This window comes from Saccopteryx bilineata, chromosome 1 (assembly GCF_036850765.1).
Source record: "Saccopteryx bilineata isolate mSacBil1 chromosome 1, mSacBil1_pri_phased_curated, whole genome shotgun sequence".
NCBI lineage: Eukaryota > Metazoa > Chordata > Mammalia > Chiroptera > Emballonuridae > Saccopteryx > Saccopteryx bilineata.
In genome coordinates, this window is record NC_089490.1 from 238,352,359 (window position 1) to 238,369,265 (window position 16,907).

At 38.2% G+C, this 16,907-nt stretch overlaps 1 protein-coding gene across 1 annotated transcript in view; it reads left to right on the top strand.

Annotated features, from left to right (window-relative positions):
* The window catches only part of LOC136319483 (complement factor H-like), a 55,657-nt gene extending 43,784 nt beyond the window's left edge, over positions 1-11,873 (top strand). Inside the window, 3 exon segments of the mRNA XM_066252731.1 lie at positions 10,755-10,937; positions 11,378-11,442; positions 11,444-11,873. Coding sequence (XP_066108828.1) covers positions 10,755-10,937; positions 11,378-11,442; positions 11,444-11,581 — 386 coding nt within the window. The 3' untranslated portion in view covers positions 11,582-11,873.
* The last annotated feature ends 5,034 nt before the right edge of the window (positions 11,874-16,907 follow it).

Here is a 16,907-nt window from a genome sequence, read left to right on the forward strand (position 1 = left end):
TCCAAATTCCCCTCACCCAACTTCCCAGTAGGGCAACTTCTTCATTAAGCATCTCCCTCTCCCAACCTCCGCCTCTCCTTAAGCAACTCCCTCCACTCTGGGCAGTTTCTGAGAAATGTCCTTGGGACAATGCCATTGAAAGAGACCAGAGGGTTGTGAAAGGGAGGCATTCTGTGACCAAAGGCAACAATGCAAGATATGCTAATCTGCGTGTGTCCAGGTGCAGACAACCCCATGTCAGCAAATGCCTGCAGCAACCCCTGTATCAGATACCCACTTCCTGCAGTTCGGGCTGACACCCTTTGCTGGTCTCAGTCTGCTTGCACTCAGGTGCTTTTAAAATAAATGTTTCTTTTGAAAAACACTAGCCTTGTGTTTTCAGTTTGGCACGTGGTTTCTGCCTTTCACATATCAGGAATGAGGTCAAGATATGGGAAATCATTCATGTAAGTTACTGCAAAACTCTCTGAACTTTGATATTTACTGAGTGACCTGAATAAACGAGCTTCCTGATAGTGCACTTATAGTCAGAGTCACACTGGATACCTCCTCCTGAAGCTGCCTTGAAGCCTCAAACAGCACCTCTGGAACACCTGAGTTAATATAACTCAGGGGACACCAACATGCTGTTACTGACCACTGTCATTCTCACCTTGTGTGTGTTCTGGGCTCATGGACAAGGTAAGTTGAAGACCAAGCTGAACACTCAGCTCGCCTCTGAACTGTAACATCATGTCGTATCTAGTATCACGTGTCTATTTTTTTAAATGAATCAACAAGTAAGAATATTTGTGTTGTGACATCACAATAGAGAATAACTTTATGGGAAGATTTTCTTAAATTAAATGAAAGGGAAAATATAATAAAGTATATTTAATCTCATTTTCTGGGTTTCACAGCAAAAAGACAGAATTTAGTAATTCTTTCTTGGTTTATACTGGGGTTGCTGACCTTTTTCACTTTATGAAGGTCTCTTTACTGCTTCATTGAAAATGTCCCAGCGAGAGGAATTGACATACACATATCTGTTCACACACATGTGCCAGGCAACTTGTTGCTGGGCCAATATTTCTGAGGGTCCATGTTCAGGCGACACAGGACGCAGCGGCACAAGACATGAATGGAGAGCTAGAGGCAGCCCGACCGTCCCACAGCGAGTGTCTCAGATTGGGGAGGTGTCCTGGCTTCAACCACTTTCTTTCTCTCCCTCAGCATTCACATTTTCCCGTGGGATTTTAATCTTGGAAATCCTTCTAAAGAACTAAAACCTTACGCATCCTGAGCTCCCCCAATCCCTTGATCTCTTAATTACAGATTACCCCAATTCCCCAATTTCTAATACCTGTGGAGAAAGGTAACCAGAATAATAAATTCATCCCTGGGATTCTTCCAACAAAAAAGAATTATTCATACATGTGAGATACTATCTTTTTGTTTCTTCAGGAAGAACTTGTGGTTTTCTAGAAATAAAACATGGAAACATATATGAGGAAAACAAATATAAACAAAGCTTCCCAGTTGTGCTGGGAAAATATTTCTACTATTCCTGTGATTACAGCTTCGTGTCTCCCTCACAGTCACTCTGGACTCGAATAACTTGTACGGAGGAAGGATGGTCCCCAACACCACAGTGTCTCAGTGAGTACATACCCCGTCATCACTGTGGTGACTCAGTCTGCGTATTCAGCGAATGGGATGTAGGGGGTGGGTTACCTGGAGAAATCACACAGCATCGGGCTAGAGCGGTGTTTCCCAACGTGGAGCCCACGCCCCACAGGGGGGCAATTCGATAGTTAAGGGGGACAATTTGAAAATGGACTCGACACGACTTTAACTCTTTCCCCCCGGGCCATTTAAATACAATGCTAGATATCGGTGCCAAATTTAACAAAAAATGCAATTCTTAAATAATTGCAGTAAATAATTATTAAGTATAATTTCGTTTGACAGACCAAAATATCAACTGGGTGATTGGTGTCATCAAGTAAACTTTGTCCTGGGTTCACCGCAGAGCATGCCGTCTGCCGCGGGGAACCCCGGACGTTTTAAAAACTTGCTAAACAATGCAGTTATTCTCACCTAATTGGCGCAACTTCTGTAGTGTTTCACATCATTCAGTTGGTGTTAATTTGAAAAAAGTGTCAGTCAAAACTGTTGTAAAAGCTCGTTGATTTAATAAATATACATATATATATTGTATAGATATAATTGGTAAGTATTTGATTTTATTTTTATCAATATTAAACTCTTTATTAAGTACTTCTTGCATCGGGGCTAGAAAGCAATAATACTTTATAAATATTATTGGGGCTATAATAGTGCATGCACGACAATTTTAATTTTAGAAGCATAACTTTCCAGAAAATTTTGTCAAGTGGAAAAAATATAGATACCTTTTGATTTGCGGTGGTAGTGTAGTAAATGTGTTATATACATTTAAATAAATATGAATTTTTAGTATATGTTTACTCTATGTCACATTGAATATATTTTAACACATATTTTAATATTAGTTTTTAATTGATCTTATTTTTATTTCTTATAGCCCATAGTAAAATGAGTGGTGCAAGCAAGAAAAAAACTCGTCAATATTCGGAGGAATATTTAAAATTTGGGTTCATACCCGCTGATCACGATGAATGGATTCCCTTTTGTCTTTTATGCCAGCAATGCTTGACCAACAAATCAATGAAACGAGGTCGTCTTGAGGTGCATTTGAAGGTGAAACATAGTGCTCATATTAATTCAGATTTGAGTTACTTTAAAACTTTAAAGAAAAATTTTGAAAAAAGAACAACATTAACGTCTCTATTTACTGCTCATACTTCAACTAATAATCGTGTTCTTGAGGCTAGTTATCAAATTTCTTTATTCATCACTAAAACTGGAGAAAATCACACTATAGGAGAGAATTTGAGAGTGATGTCACGGAAATGGCGCCGTGAGCAGCGCGTCCAACAGATCTCCCCAAAATCTCAATAAATTTATCAACTAGAAACAGAAAAATTTATCCTCGGAGCATTCCGGAGTTCCACACACACACTGAAAGCAAAAAGACTGTTGCCGAGGAGGGAGTACACCTGTGGTGAGTCAACCCACACGTGCAGCTGCCCGCCCACACTCGGGGACGGCAGCCTGGGCACTGGCGGCCGCCCCAGCATACCCTAAGAAACCGCGCGCACGCCCCGTGCCGCGGTCCCCGGCCACTGGCGTGCGGAGAAACCATGCACGCGCCCTGTGCCGCGGTCCCCATCCACTGGCGTGCTGAGAAACCACGCGCGCTCCCCCGAGCCGCAGTCCGGGAGGGGCGCCAAGGCTGTCTTTCCTAGTCAGGAGATTCTCTCCATGGGTGGGGAACCTCACCCAGCCATTCAAGCTAACAATCAAGCGCTGGGGTGAGGGGCGCGGCAGGCAGCCTGAAATACTTTCTGGAGCACAGCTGCAGATCCAATCACTGAAATTAGCTTAACCCACGAAATCTGCGCACCCACGGGACTCTAATTGATAAGATCTCTCCCAGTTCAGCGATCCAAGACAAGAGGCATGATATTTTTCAGTGCCTTTCGCTAAATGGGCGGGGGCAACTTCTGATTGACAGAGCCTCCATATTCAGGGATATACCTAACAAGAGGGACTTGGCAGATATTAAGATCCATAAAGCAAACAGCGACTAGTGCTTCTTCTTCCCAGCCAAAACAGGCTACCAAGTGTGGAAAGCCTGGGTTGAGTGGTCCAACTGAATGATAGGCGCTGAACAGTCACCTTGACAACAATTGACTCCCAGCCCCACCTGATTACGCTGGAGGCTCTGACTGCCAGAGCCTTGCGCTGAGTGAGGATAGAGTGGGGATTTCCCAGCTCTTTGAGCCTCTTACTCCCCAGACAGAAGCAGTGGCAGCCTCATAGCTGGATCACCAGGCTGCTAATTCAGGAAGGGGAGACTAGGAAAGAGACTCCAGGAAAGCAAACTCTCTCATTGTTGGACTCTGCAAACACCAACAAGCCTTGACTACCAGCGAGACTAAAGCCAATTATATGACATTGCCATAGAATACCATCAACTGCAAATTCCTACCTAAGAGTGACACAGGGGCAGAACCTGGGGTACAGAGTCACCGACCAGGAAGAGGGAGAGAAAAGAAAAAAGGAAGAAGTTAACCTCTCAAAATCAAGAAAAATCCACAGACTTTATAACTTGTTCCACTAATTCTTTGTTGTTGTTGTTTCTTTCTTCTATCTTATTGCCTTTATTATTATTTCTATTTCTTCCACCTCGGTCCTTTTACTCTCTGCCCATCTTATGCTACCCTTTTCTTGAACTACACTACCCATGAGTGTTACATTTTATTTCTTTTCTTCATCCTAATTCTCCTTTAGGGTTACACTCCAAAACCCTTAACTCTCACTCTCTCCCCTTTTGTTTTTTTTTCCTTTCCTTTTTTTCTTCCTTCATTTCTCTCTTACTCTTATTTTTTCTTTTCTATTCATTTCTTCTTTTCTCCTTTTACTTTTCCTCCCATTTAAGCCTCAATCATGAACAAATTATTTAATTTGGGACTCAAGTTTTTGTGGGGGTTTTTTTGTTGTTGTTGTTCTTTTTTTTTCTTCTTCTGCTTTTGTTCTTGGTTTTCCTTTATTTGTTTGTTTTTGTGGCATTTTGGGCACTTTTTACATTGCTTTTTAACTCACTAGCATTCCTCCCAACCCAAAGTCTCCATTGTATTTAGTCTTCGCTCCACTTAATACAACAGATTTTTACTTATTATTTTTATTTTTTTCTTCTTTAATTATTGTTTTTTCTCTCCTTTTTTCTGTTTCCCTCTCATCCCTCTCATTATATCTCTTAGTCGACCATCACTTACAAGCAAATCATTTTATGCTTGTCTAAGATTTTCTCCCCCCTTTTTTTTTTTTTTTTTTTGTATTTAGTAGGTCCCTACTCCCTTTTTTGCCCCTTGAACTCTTCACCCCAAATCAGGCCCTCCATTATAGGCAGTTTTTGTTCCATTTAGCATAATATAATTCACAGGTCATCACGATATTTCCCTAAGGAGGTGAGAGGAGGGGAAGAGAAGAGAGAAAAAAGGGGGAAATAATAAATTATTACTTTTTTTTTGTGGAGTGTTTTCTTTTTTTCTTTTTTTTTTTCCTTTTTCTTTTTTATTAATTCTAATTAACACTATCATCAAGACCACCTTCAGATGCCAATAAGAAAAAGGAAATCGAACATTATGGATACAAAAGACAGAGAGGTAACACAAATAGATGTGAAAAAATCTATGGAGAAAAGATTTAACATTTTGGAAGCCTTGGAGCCAAATGACAGAGAATTTAAAATAGAAATCTTAAAAATACTCAGAGATATACAAGAAAACACAGAAAGGCAATTTAGGGAAATCAGAAAACAACTCAATAAACACAAAGAATATATTACCAAGGAAATTGAAACTATAAAAACAAATCAAACAGAAATGAAAAACTCAATTCAAGAGCTGAAAAACGAGGTAACAAGCTTAGCTAATAGAACAGCCCAGATAGAAGACAGGATCAGTGAAATAGAAGACAAGCAACTTGAGGCACAACAGAGAGAAGAAGAAAGAGACTCAAAAATAATAAAAAACGAGAAAGCCCTACAGGAATTGTCTGACTCCATCAGAAAGAATAACATAAGAATAATAGGTATATCAGAGGGAGAAGAGAAAGAAAATGGAATGGAGAATATACTCAAACAAATAATAGATGAGAACTTCCCAAGCCTGTGGAAAGAACTAAAGCCTCAAGTTCAAGAAGCAAACAGAACTCCAAGTTTTCTTAACCCCAACAAACCCACTCCAAGGCACATCATAATGAAGATGACACAAACAAATGACAAAGAAAAAATTCTCAAGGCAGCCAGGGAAAAGAAGAATACAACATATAAAGGAAGGCCTATTAGATTATCATCAGATTTCTCAGCAGAAACTCTACAAGCTAGAAGAGAGTGGACCCCAATATTTAAAGCCCTGAAAGAGAGGAACTTTCAGCCAAGAATACTATACCCATCAAAGCTATCCTTCAAGTACAAAGGAGATATAAAAATATTCACAAATACAGAAAAGATGAGAGAATTTATCATCAGAAAGCCCCCACTCCAGGAAATACTAAAGGGGGTTTTCCAACCAGATTCAAAGAACAAAAGAAAACATAACCACAAGTAACAGCTCCACCAAGAAAACAATAAAACCAAACTTAAACTGTGACAACAAAAGAAAAAAAAAGGGGAGAAAGGATGAAGATTAACAGTAGCAAAGGACGATGAAGCGCAGAAATACTCACAAGAAAGGGTACTACAATGAATATGGTAGGTACCCTTTTCATTACTTAATGGTAACCACCCTTGAAAAAACCACCACAAAAACACTTGACTTAAAAAAGGTAGCAACAGAGGAAAGAAGTATGGAATACAAACAAACAAAAACAAACGATAGAAAAACAAAAGAGAAGAATCAAACAAGATACAAAACTAACAGAAAGCAATTTATAAAATGGCAATAGGGAACCCACAAGTGTCAATAATTACACTAAATGTAAATGGATTAAACTTACCAATAAAAAGACACAGAGTAGCAGAATGGATTAAAAAAGAAAATCCAACTATATGCTGCCTACAAGAAACTCATCTAAGCAACAAGGATAAAAACAAATTCAAAGTGAAAGGCTGGAAAACAATACTCCAAGCAAACAACACCCAAAAAAAAGCAGATGTAGCAATACTCATATCTAATAATGCTGACTACAAGACAGAAAAAGTACTCAGAGACAAAAATGGTCATTTCATAATGATTAAGGGGACACTGAATCAAGAAGACATAACAATCCTTAATATATATGCACCAAACCAAGGAGCACCAAAATATATAAGACAGCTACTTATTGACCTTAAAACAAAAACTGACAAAAATACAATCATACTTGAAGACCTCAATACACCGCTGACGGCTCTAGATCGGTCATCCAAACAGAGAATCAATAAAGATATAGTGGCCTTAAATGAAATACTAGAACAACTGGATATGATAGACATCTACAGGACGCTTCATCCCAAAGCGACAGAGTATACATTTTTCTCTAGTGTACATGGAACATTCTCAAGAATTGACCATATGTTGGGCCACAAAGACAATATCAGCAAATTTAAAAAAATGGAAATTGTGCCAAGCATATTCTCTGATCATAAAGCCTTGAAACTAGAATTCAACTGTAAAAAAAAGGGGGAAAACCCCACAAAATTGTGGAAACTAAACAACATACTTCTAAAAAATGAATGGGTCAAAGAAGAAATAAGCGCAGAGATCAAAAGATATATACAGACAAATGAAAATGAAAATACGACATATCAGAATCTCTGGGATGCAGCAAAAGCAGTAATAAGAGGAAAGTTCATATCACTTCAGGCCTATATGAACAAACAAGAGAGAGCCGAAGTAAACCACTTAACTTCACACCTTAAGGAACTAGAAAAAGAAGAACAAAGACAACCCAAAACCCTGAAGAAAGGAGATAATAAAAATCAGAGCAGAAATAAACGAAATAGAGAACAGAAAAACTATAGAAAAAATCAATAAAACAAGGAGCTGGTTCTTTGAAAAGATCAACAAAATTGACTAACCCTTGGCAAGACTCACCAAGGAAAAAAGACACAGGACTCAAATAAAATCCAAAATGAAAGAGGAGAGATCACCACAGACATCATAGATATACAAAGAATTATTGTAGAATACTATGAAAAACTATATGCCACCAAATACAACAATCTAGAAGAAATGGATAAATTCCTAGAACAATAAAACCTTCCTACACTGAGTCATGAAGAAGCAGAAAGCCTAAACAGACCAATCAGCAGGGAGGAAATAGAAAAAACTATTAAAAACCTCCCCAAAAATAAAAGTCCAGGCCCAGACGGTTATACTAGTGAATTCTATCAAACATTCAAAGAAGACTTGGTTCCTATTCTACTCAAAGTCTTCCAAAAAATTGAAGAAGAAGCAATACTTCCAAACACATTTTATGAGGCCAACATAACCCTCATACCAAAACCTGGCAAGGATGGCACAAAAAAAGAAAACTACAGACCAATATCTCTAATGAATACAGATGCTAAAATACTAAACAAAATATTAGCAAATCGAATACAACAACATATTAAAAAAATAATACATCATGATCAAGTGGGATTCATCCCAGAATCTCAAGGATGGTTCAACATACGTAAAACAGTTAACGTAATACACCATATCAACAAAACAAAGAACAAAAACCACATGATCTTATCAATAGATGCAGAAAAGGCTTTTGATAAAATACAACACAATTTTATGTTTAAGACTCTCAACAAAATGGGTATAGAGGGAAAATATCTCAACATAATAAAGGCCATATATGATAAACCATCAGCCAACATCATATTAAATGGCGTAAAACTGAGGACTTTCCACCTTAAATCAGGAACACGACAGGGGTGTCCACTCTCTCCACTCTTATTTAACGTGGTGCTAGTAGTTCTGGCCAGAGCAATCAGACAAGACAAAGAAATAAAAGGCATTCATATCGGAAAAGAAGAAGTAAAGGTATCACTTTTTGCTGATGATATGATCCTATACATCGAAAACCCAAAGGACTCCACAAAAAGATTACTAGAAACAATAAACCAATACAGTAAGATCGCAGGATACAAAATTAACATACAGAAGTCCATAGCCTTTCTATATGCCAACAATGAAATATTAGAAAACGAACTCAAAAAAATAATCCCCTTCACGATTGCAACAAAAAAAATAAAATACCTAGGAATAAACATAACAAAGAATGTAAAGGACCTATATAAAGAAAACTACAAGGCATTGCTAAGAGAAATAGAAAAAGACACAATGAGATGGAAAAATATTCCTTGTTCTTGGATAGGAAGAATAAATATAATTAAAATGGCCATATTACCCAAAGTAATATATAAATTTAATGCAATTCCCATCAAAATTCCTATGACATTTTTTAAAGAAATGGAACAAAAAATCATCAGATTTATATGGAACTATAAAAAACCTTGAATAGCCAAAGCAATCCTAAGGAAAAAGAATGAAGCTGAGGGCATTACAATACCTGACTTTAAACTATATTATAGGGCCACAATAATCAAAACTGCATGGTATTGGCAGAAAAATAAACACTCAGACCAATGGAACAGAATAGAAAGCCCAGAAATAAAACCACATATATATGGTCAAATAATCTTTGATAAAGGGGCCAACAACACAAAATGGAGAAAAGAAAGCTTCTTCAACAAATGGTGTTGGGAAAACTGGAAAGCCACATGTAAAAGAATGAAACTCGACTACAGCCTGTCCCCGTGTACTAAAATTAATTCAAAATGGATCAAAGACCTAAATATAAGATCTGAAACAATAAAGTACATAGAAGAAGACATAGGTACTAAACTCATGGATCTGGGTTTTAAAGAACATTTTATGAACTTGACTCCAATGGCAAGAGAAGTGAAGGCAAAGATAAATGAATGGGACTACATCAGAATTAAAACTTTTTGCCCAGCAAGAGAAACTGATATCAAAATAAACAGACAGCCAACTAAATGGGAACTGATATTTTCAAACGACAGCTCAGATAAGGGCCTAATATCCAAAATTTACAAAGAACTCATAAAACTCAACAACAAACAAACAAACAATCCAATAAAAAAATGGGAAGAGGACATGAACAGACACTTCTCCCAGAAAGAAATACAAATGGCCAACAGATATATGAAAAGATGCTCAGCTTCATTAGTTATTAGAGAAATGCAAATCAAAACTACAATGAGATACCACCTCACCCCTGTTAGATTAGCTATTATCAACAAGACGGGTAATAACAAATGTTGGAGAGGCTGTGGAGAAAAAGGAACCCTCATACACTGTTGGTGGGAATGTAAAGTAGTACAACCACTATGGAGGAAAGTATGGTGGTTCCTCAAAAAACTGCAAATAGAACTACCTTATGACCCAGCAATCCCTCTACTGGGTATATACCCCAAAACCTCAGAATCATTGATACGTAAAGACACATGTAGCCCCATGTTCATAGCAGCACTGTTCACAGTGGCCAAGACATGGAAACAACCAAAAAGCCCTTCAATAGAAGATTGGATAAAGAAGATGTGGCACATATACACTATGGAATACTACTCAGCCATAAGAAATGATGACATTAGATCATTTATAGAAAAATGGTGGGATCTTGATAACATTATACGGAGTGAAATAAGTAAATCAGAAAAAAACAAGAACTACATGATTCCATACATTGGTGGAACATAAAAATGAGACTAAGAGACATGGACAAGATTGTGGTGGTTACCAGGGGTGGGGGGAAGGAGGACGCAGGAGGGAGGGAGGGAGAGATTTAGGGGGAGGGGGAGGGGCACAGAGAAAACTAGATAGAGGGTGACAGAGGACAATCTGACTCTGGGCAAGGGGTATGCAACATAATTTAATGACAAGATAACCTAGACATGTTTTCTTTGAATATATGTACCCTGAATTATTAATGTCATCCCATTAACATTAATAAAAATTTATTAAAAAAAAAAAAAAAGAATTCTCCAAAGGGTCCTTCCAGTCTTCAGACTAACATGGGTCTTCATATTATGGATTATGCTGGATTTGTACAGTGTTATGTCTTCTGTATGATAGTTTGTCTCTTAATAAATCAAAAAATATTCGTAGATTCTGATAAAAAATGTGGACCCCCTCCACCTATTGACAATGGAGACATTACCACGTTCCCATCAATGGCCTATGCCCCAGGGTCATCAGTTGAGTATCAATGCCAGGCCTACTATGATCTTCAGGGAAGTAGGAAAATAACATATCGTGATGGAAAGTGGTCAGAACCCCCAAAATGCTTAGGTAAGTCCTTCAATATTCTCATGGATTCTGAGAAAATCAGTATAATGAGTCTACTTTGCTATTTGCAATAAACATTTGATGAATTAAAAAACAATTCTACTGAATTCTTGACTATCAAATATAAATATGTAAAGAATTGTAGTTTGAAAAATTCTTAAGCAAGACCAGCAATAAAATATTTTTTCACTTATGGTCTTCATATTATTGACAATATGAACTTTTACATTTAATTATTATACTTTAGACATAGTACCTCATTTTTACCTCAGAAATCATTTAAAATGTTTTACATCTACAGAATGGGTTCTCAATGAGTTGGTGTGAAAGGTTTTGAGAATAAATTCATGCATCAGTGTAGAGAATTTTCCACAAAAGTCTAAAATTCTGAGAAAAATATTTGTATATTACTTAACATCTTATGTTTATTTTTTTACCTACAGATGCATGTATAATATCAGAAGAAATGATGAGAAAACATAATATTGCATTAAGATGGAAATATGATAAAAAAAATTTATTCCAAAACGGAAGATGAAATTGAGTTTACGTGTGTATATGGCTACCGTCCAGAGTCACCACGAACTGTAATGCGAGTTAGCTGTCTGGAAGGGAAAGTGACGTACCCTACTTGTGTAAGAAGATAGTAGTTATATCGCAGTGTTAAAGTTAGAATATGCATATTCATTTAGATCTCTTTTATCATTAATCCCATTCTCACAATTTCATTTTTCAAGTACAGTTTAACTCATGTTTATTCATAAACAGAATTTGTGTGAACTATTATGTGGAAGATGTCATGAGAATGTGAGAGACCAACGAATCACTTGTTAGCAGCATCTCATTAAAGTGTGGCAAAGCAAAATGCTCTGTGTCCTGTTACTGAACCGTCCAGGCCGGAACTTAGTTACGTCAGGGTGGAGCTCGCTCTGCTCACCGCTCTCTGAACTTTCTCCATGCCTTCCCCCTAAGTGCTGAAGCATTTTGAGATTTTCCTTTAGAGAAAATTGAAAATAAAATCACTTGTCAAATACATAAAAACCAAGCGGGGTCATACTTGTGTTAGCAATAAAATGTAAGAAGTGATTACTTCATTTTGTTCCTCTATATTTAGCTATTGCTAAATATACCCCCAAAAGATTAAATGCATGATCTTCTACAACCTGTCTATGTGCCCTTGAGCAGATCTACCTCCAGGATCTGACAAATCACAACACTCAACACCTCAAAGATCTGCCTGACCCACTGTCCCCAGAGTATTGTCAACCAGAGCCTGTGTGTCTTCTGGCACACATGACATGACCCATTTACCAGGTTTCCATGGAAACAGCATTAGCAGGCAAACTCTGAGTATTTTCCTGCCAAGTAAAGAAGAAAGGGATTTGTGGAAACTCAGAGTCACCTTATAGGGGACACGCCTGAGTCTGTGAACTTCAGAGTCACTGACACGATGCTGCTGAGGCTTCCTCTGCCTTTGCTTTTGCACAAGTGGACAATTGCATCCTTCAGCAGAAATAGTACATGGCTTTTCCCAGGCACACTGGGCACATTTCTGAGCATGGGAAGAACCGGCGCATTGGTTCCCTGACCAGCACCACGTGGGCTGTGGGGGTGGGGACGGCACCAAAAGCCTGCAGACCCTCCTCCCCTAGGAATAAAGCAAAGCAAAGCTCTCTTCCCAGAGGGGGGATTCCAGGATGTAACAGGTGTGGAGTGAGGATTTCTGCCACAGCCCCAACCACTGCCCTATTTGGCTTTTGCAGAACCCACGTCTGGGATTGAGAAACCAGGGAGCACCGTCAGTTTATCTAGACAGGGCCACCGTCGTTCTGTTCCCCCAGAGATGTTTCACTGCCTGAGAAAACTGGCCCACCTCCTGTGACATCTGAGAACACGCGGTAGGCAGCTCCTGAGGGGACAAAGGCTACTCACTGTCTCCCTCCTTGTTGGGAAAGACCAGCCACAGCACTTTCCTCTGGGTGACAAGGTGGTCAGGGCTACCACACTGTCCTCTCTCTGGGGTCGTCTGCTCTGCAGCCCCGTGTCATCACTTCATCTGCAGGGACCTCGGCCACCTCTCCCCTCCACCAGAAATCACACTGGCCCATCCCATGGTGACATTACGCCCGTTGAGCCCAGGGAGCAAGAAAGAGCAACGAGTCTAGACTTACTGGAAGACATTCACATGTCAGATGGTGGGGAAAAACCCAGCAAATATCCAGGGGCTAGCTACCTCATCGCTAGGGACCGATGGTTCGGGGCACGTGGCAGTATGTCTTTTAAGCTGAGACACACAACAAAGTTCTCCACAACAAAGCAACAAAAATGTGGGACTCCCACTGTGCCTCTTGAAGCTTTGGGGGCAGATTCGTCCCTATTGAGGGTGAGATTTAGCCCGTTTATCAGTGGTTACCAAAGGTGCTAGTGTGACTGAGGCGCAGAATGGGAGGGGGCTGGATCCCAGGTCCAGGCCGCTATGCACGGGACTGCCTCTCAGGCCCTGGGCCAAGGAGATCCTAGAGTGCTGGAGTGACAGGGGGACCTAAGGGCACAGTCTGGATTCTGCCACAGGCCCCTGTCGGTGAATCACACGCTGACCTTGAGGAAAGCCCTTTCATTGTCTTTGAGAAACTGCTTTTGGCCTGCCGCCAAGCCCTAGCCAAGGCTGAACCCTTGACACGGGTCAAGGTTTCATGTTGTTTACTCAACCAACTCCCAACTGTTATCTCACCATTTTCTGGGAAAACTCTCTTTCCTGCACTGGTCATTCTTACGCAAGAAGAGAGTGACCTCTGTGGTCTGTATCTCTGGACTCCCTTCCTCCCACAGCCCAGGTGTTTCTCATTATGACACTTCCACTCGGAGATAAACAGAGAGTATTTATTGTCATTCTAGATATTGCGGATTAAAATTCTTCCAGTGTGTTGTTTTTTCAAGATGAATTTTTGAATTATGCTGTTAGTGATTTATTTTGGTTAAATGAGGACATTTGACTTTTTCTGAATTCTAAGCATAAATTAATTAGGAAGAGTGGAGCTCTTCATGATAGTGAGTCTTCCAATCCACAAATATGGACTTTTTAATGTATTTGTCTTTAAATTTTCCTCAGTACTGTTTTGCAATTTTCTGTGTAACTGTCTTAACACTATTTTGTCAAATTTACTCCTGAATACTTTAAGATTTTTGTTAATGTTTATAAAGGATAGGATTCTTTTTAAAATTGCACTTTCCAATGTTAGTTTCTGACATAAAGAAAATATTTTTGTTTTTGTGTATTAGTTCAAGTAGCTATTTTTTCTGGAATTCTTAAAGTTTTTCTAAGTTATAAAAGTATATTTTCTCCTTACTTACAATTTCCCTGCCTCTTTCCTGTTCCCTTGTTGAATTTGATATCACTGAGCTTGTTGTATTTTTATGAAACACTTTTCATTACACTCTGGTATTCTCTTTTGATTTTCATTGTCTCTGGTCTTACCCTAAGCATTCACCTCTGACATGATTAGTTCAGACAGTTTACATTTTCAACACTTTGCTTTCAACGTGTCAGTGCTTTAGAGTTAAATTACTCTCTCTGGAAACACTTTTACCCAATTCTGTTCTACCTTCTTTTTCATTGGCCTTGTTAATTTTAATTTAACATCTTGATGAATTTGTTTATGCCATTTGCCAATTGCTTCTAATTTGTTAGTGTTCTTTAGACTCCTTCCTTGCATTGTTTGACCTTAGTCTTATGCTTTAAGCACTTCATTGAATATTATTTGTTGGTTATTATTTATCCATTTTTAGTAGATTATCTATGTTCTATAATATACATACCGGTAGTTAGCCAATCACAGACCAACAGATATATTTTTTTCTGTCACTTCTCGTAAAGTGTAAGAACCATGACATCATATATTTCTCTTAAAATTTTTTCTGTATAGTTTTTCTTACATGTTTTTTTTAAACTCTATGTTGTATTTTAATGATTTTAAGGATAGAAATCTATATGTATCATTCACATTTGATCTTTCTTCAAAATATATACCTCTATTCTTAAATTCAACAACTCTTTGCCAATTATATATAATTTTTTCTGTAGACCCTTTAACTTATATCTCATAGTCATTTTAAAATTACATTTTTCTTATTTTTGAGCATATTGTTTAGGTTTATAGTTTTGATAGCTGTTTTCTGAACGTAGTTCATATTTTCTGCTTCTTTTCATGTCTAGTCATGTCTCATTTTCCACTGAACATCAGCAGGAATGCATTGTAGAGATTATAGATTCTAATTGTTGTCTCTGAATGTCATATATTTTTTAATTTTTCATTCAGTAGGAAGTTCTACTATAACTATTTTGTATTTTCTGATGGTTCAATATTTTACAAAATCTTTCTGGCTGGGGTAAGGAGAGGTGTTCCTGATTAATGTTTCCTAATTTTACCTATGTTTAGTTTCCACGAGCAGGCAAAATGATTATCTAGTGATGATCCAGAGGCTGGCACATCTACTTAGTCAAAATGGAACCCCTAAAGGTACAGAGGTACAATAGCTACAACAGCAATACTACATAGATTTGCCATAGTTATCTCTTTTATACATATAAAATAAAAAATAATACAGGATTCCAGAGGACAGTGTTTTACTTACACTTATGACTACACATAGGAGGGGTGGACCAGCCACTTTCTTTGATATGAAAACTAACCAATCCAGAGTCATACCTCTTCTGTCTGGATACAACAGCCCAGGAGGCAATAGTTCTGTAACTTAATTATCCCAGGACCAAATGCCAGGACCTAGAGATTACCCTGTAGCCCAAAGCAAGCAAGCCAGCATTATCCAAACTAGCCAATCCAAATCTGTTCTCTCTGCCTGCCTTGCTCTCCTCAGAAAGTCCTAATAAAACTCATGGCCTAACCCTTCTTCTCATCCCTACCTTCTCTGTCTCCAGGACTTGAGAATATTATAAATTTTGGGGGGGTTTTCCCTCCCTTAACCCGTGCTCTGTCTTCTCTTACCAATGCTGGGTGGCTGACCATCTCATAATAATAAAAAACAGAAATTAAGTTCTGTGGAACACTATTACCCTGTGAAGTCTTGGTTTTAAGTTGTTGTTTTTGTTGTTGTTGGTGGTGGTGGTGGTGGTTTTTAAAGATTGGTTTATTTAATTGTTGACTTAAATCAACTATATAAACTGGACTCAACTTCTGGGTCATAATATATACTCCTGAGACAGATCTATCTGGATTCAAGTAACATGTGACAAATTTAATGAGCTAGGCTGTCCTTGAACTCCAAAGTCCTATCATCCGCACTGGCCATGATCTGAATGGTTCCGCCTTAGAGCAATTTCATTCAACAAAGCTGCTTAGACTTTCATGCCATGCGTGCCCATGTAGATTTAGTAAATGGTGTAAGGGGAAGGATTATTGGGAGTTTTCCCAGGGACTTCTTTTCCTTACCACATGGCAAATGCTCCAGCAGCCCCAAACTCAGATCTCAAAATGCTCAGGGCTTTCTGCCCAAGCTCTACTATTCGGGCACCATGTGGACATGAGACGTGTCTAAGCTCAGAAAGGGGGAAATTATGGATCTCATATATTTTTATTCCCTTCTCTTGAAAGTGGGACACTAATTTCCACTTGCATCCACTCACTCAATCAGTTCATTCTCATAATTGTATTGAGTTTATAATAGTTATTTCTTAGAGGTTTCATCTGATACCAGCTATTTTGCTAGATGGGAGGTCTAAATTCTATACCTGACTCTAGTGAAAAGTATTGTCGTTATAGCAAATAAAGAAGTGAATACATATTTAAAACTCAACACTTTGACTCTATGATATTGGTAATTGGTTTTACTCTTTCCTACCAGTAATTTTTCCATATTAAGTATTAACTTGAGCTTAGAAGCAATCCTCTTATATTTAATAACCACATCTTAACAGATGATTTAATTGGGTATATATGAAGAAAAGTAAAATAAATG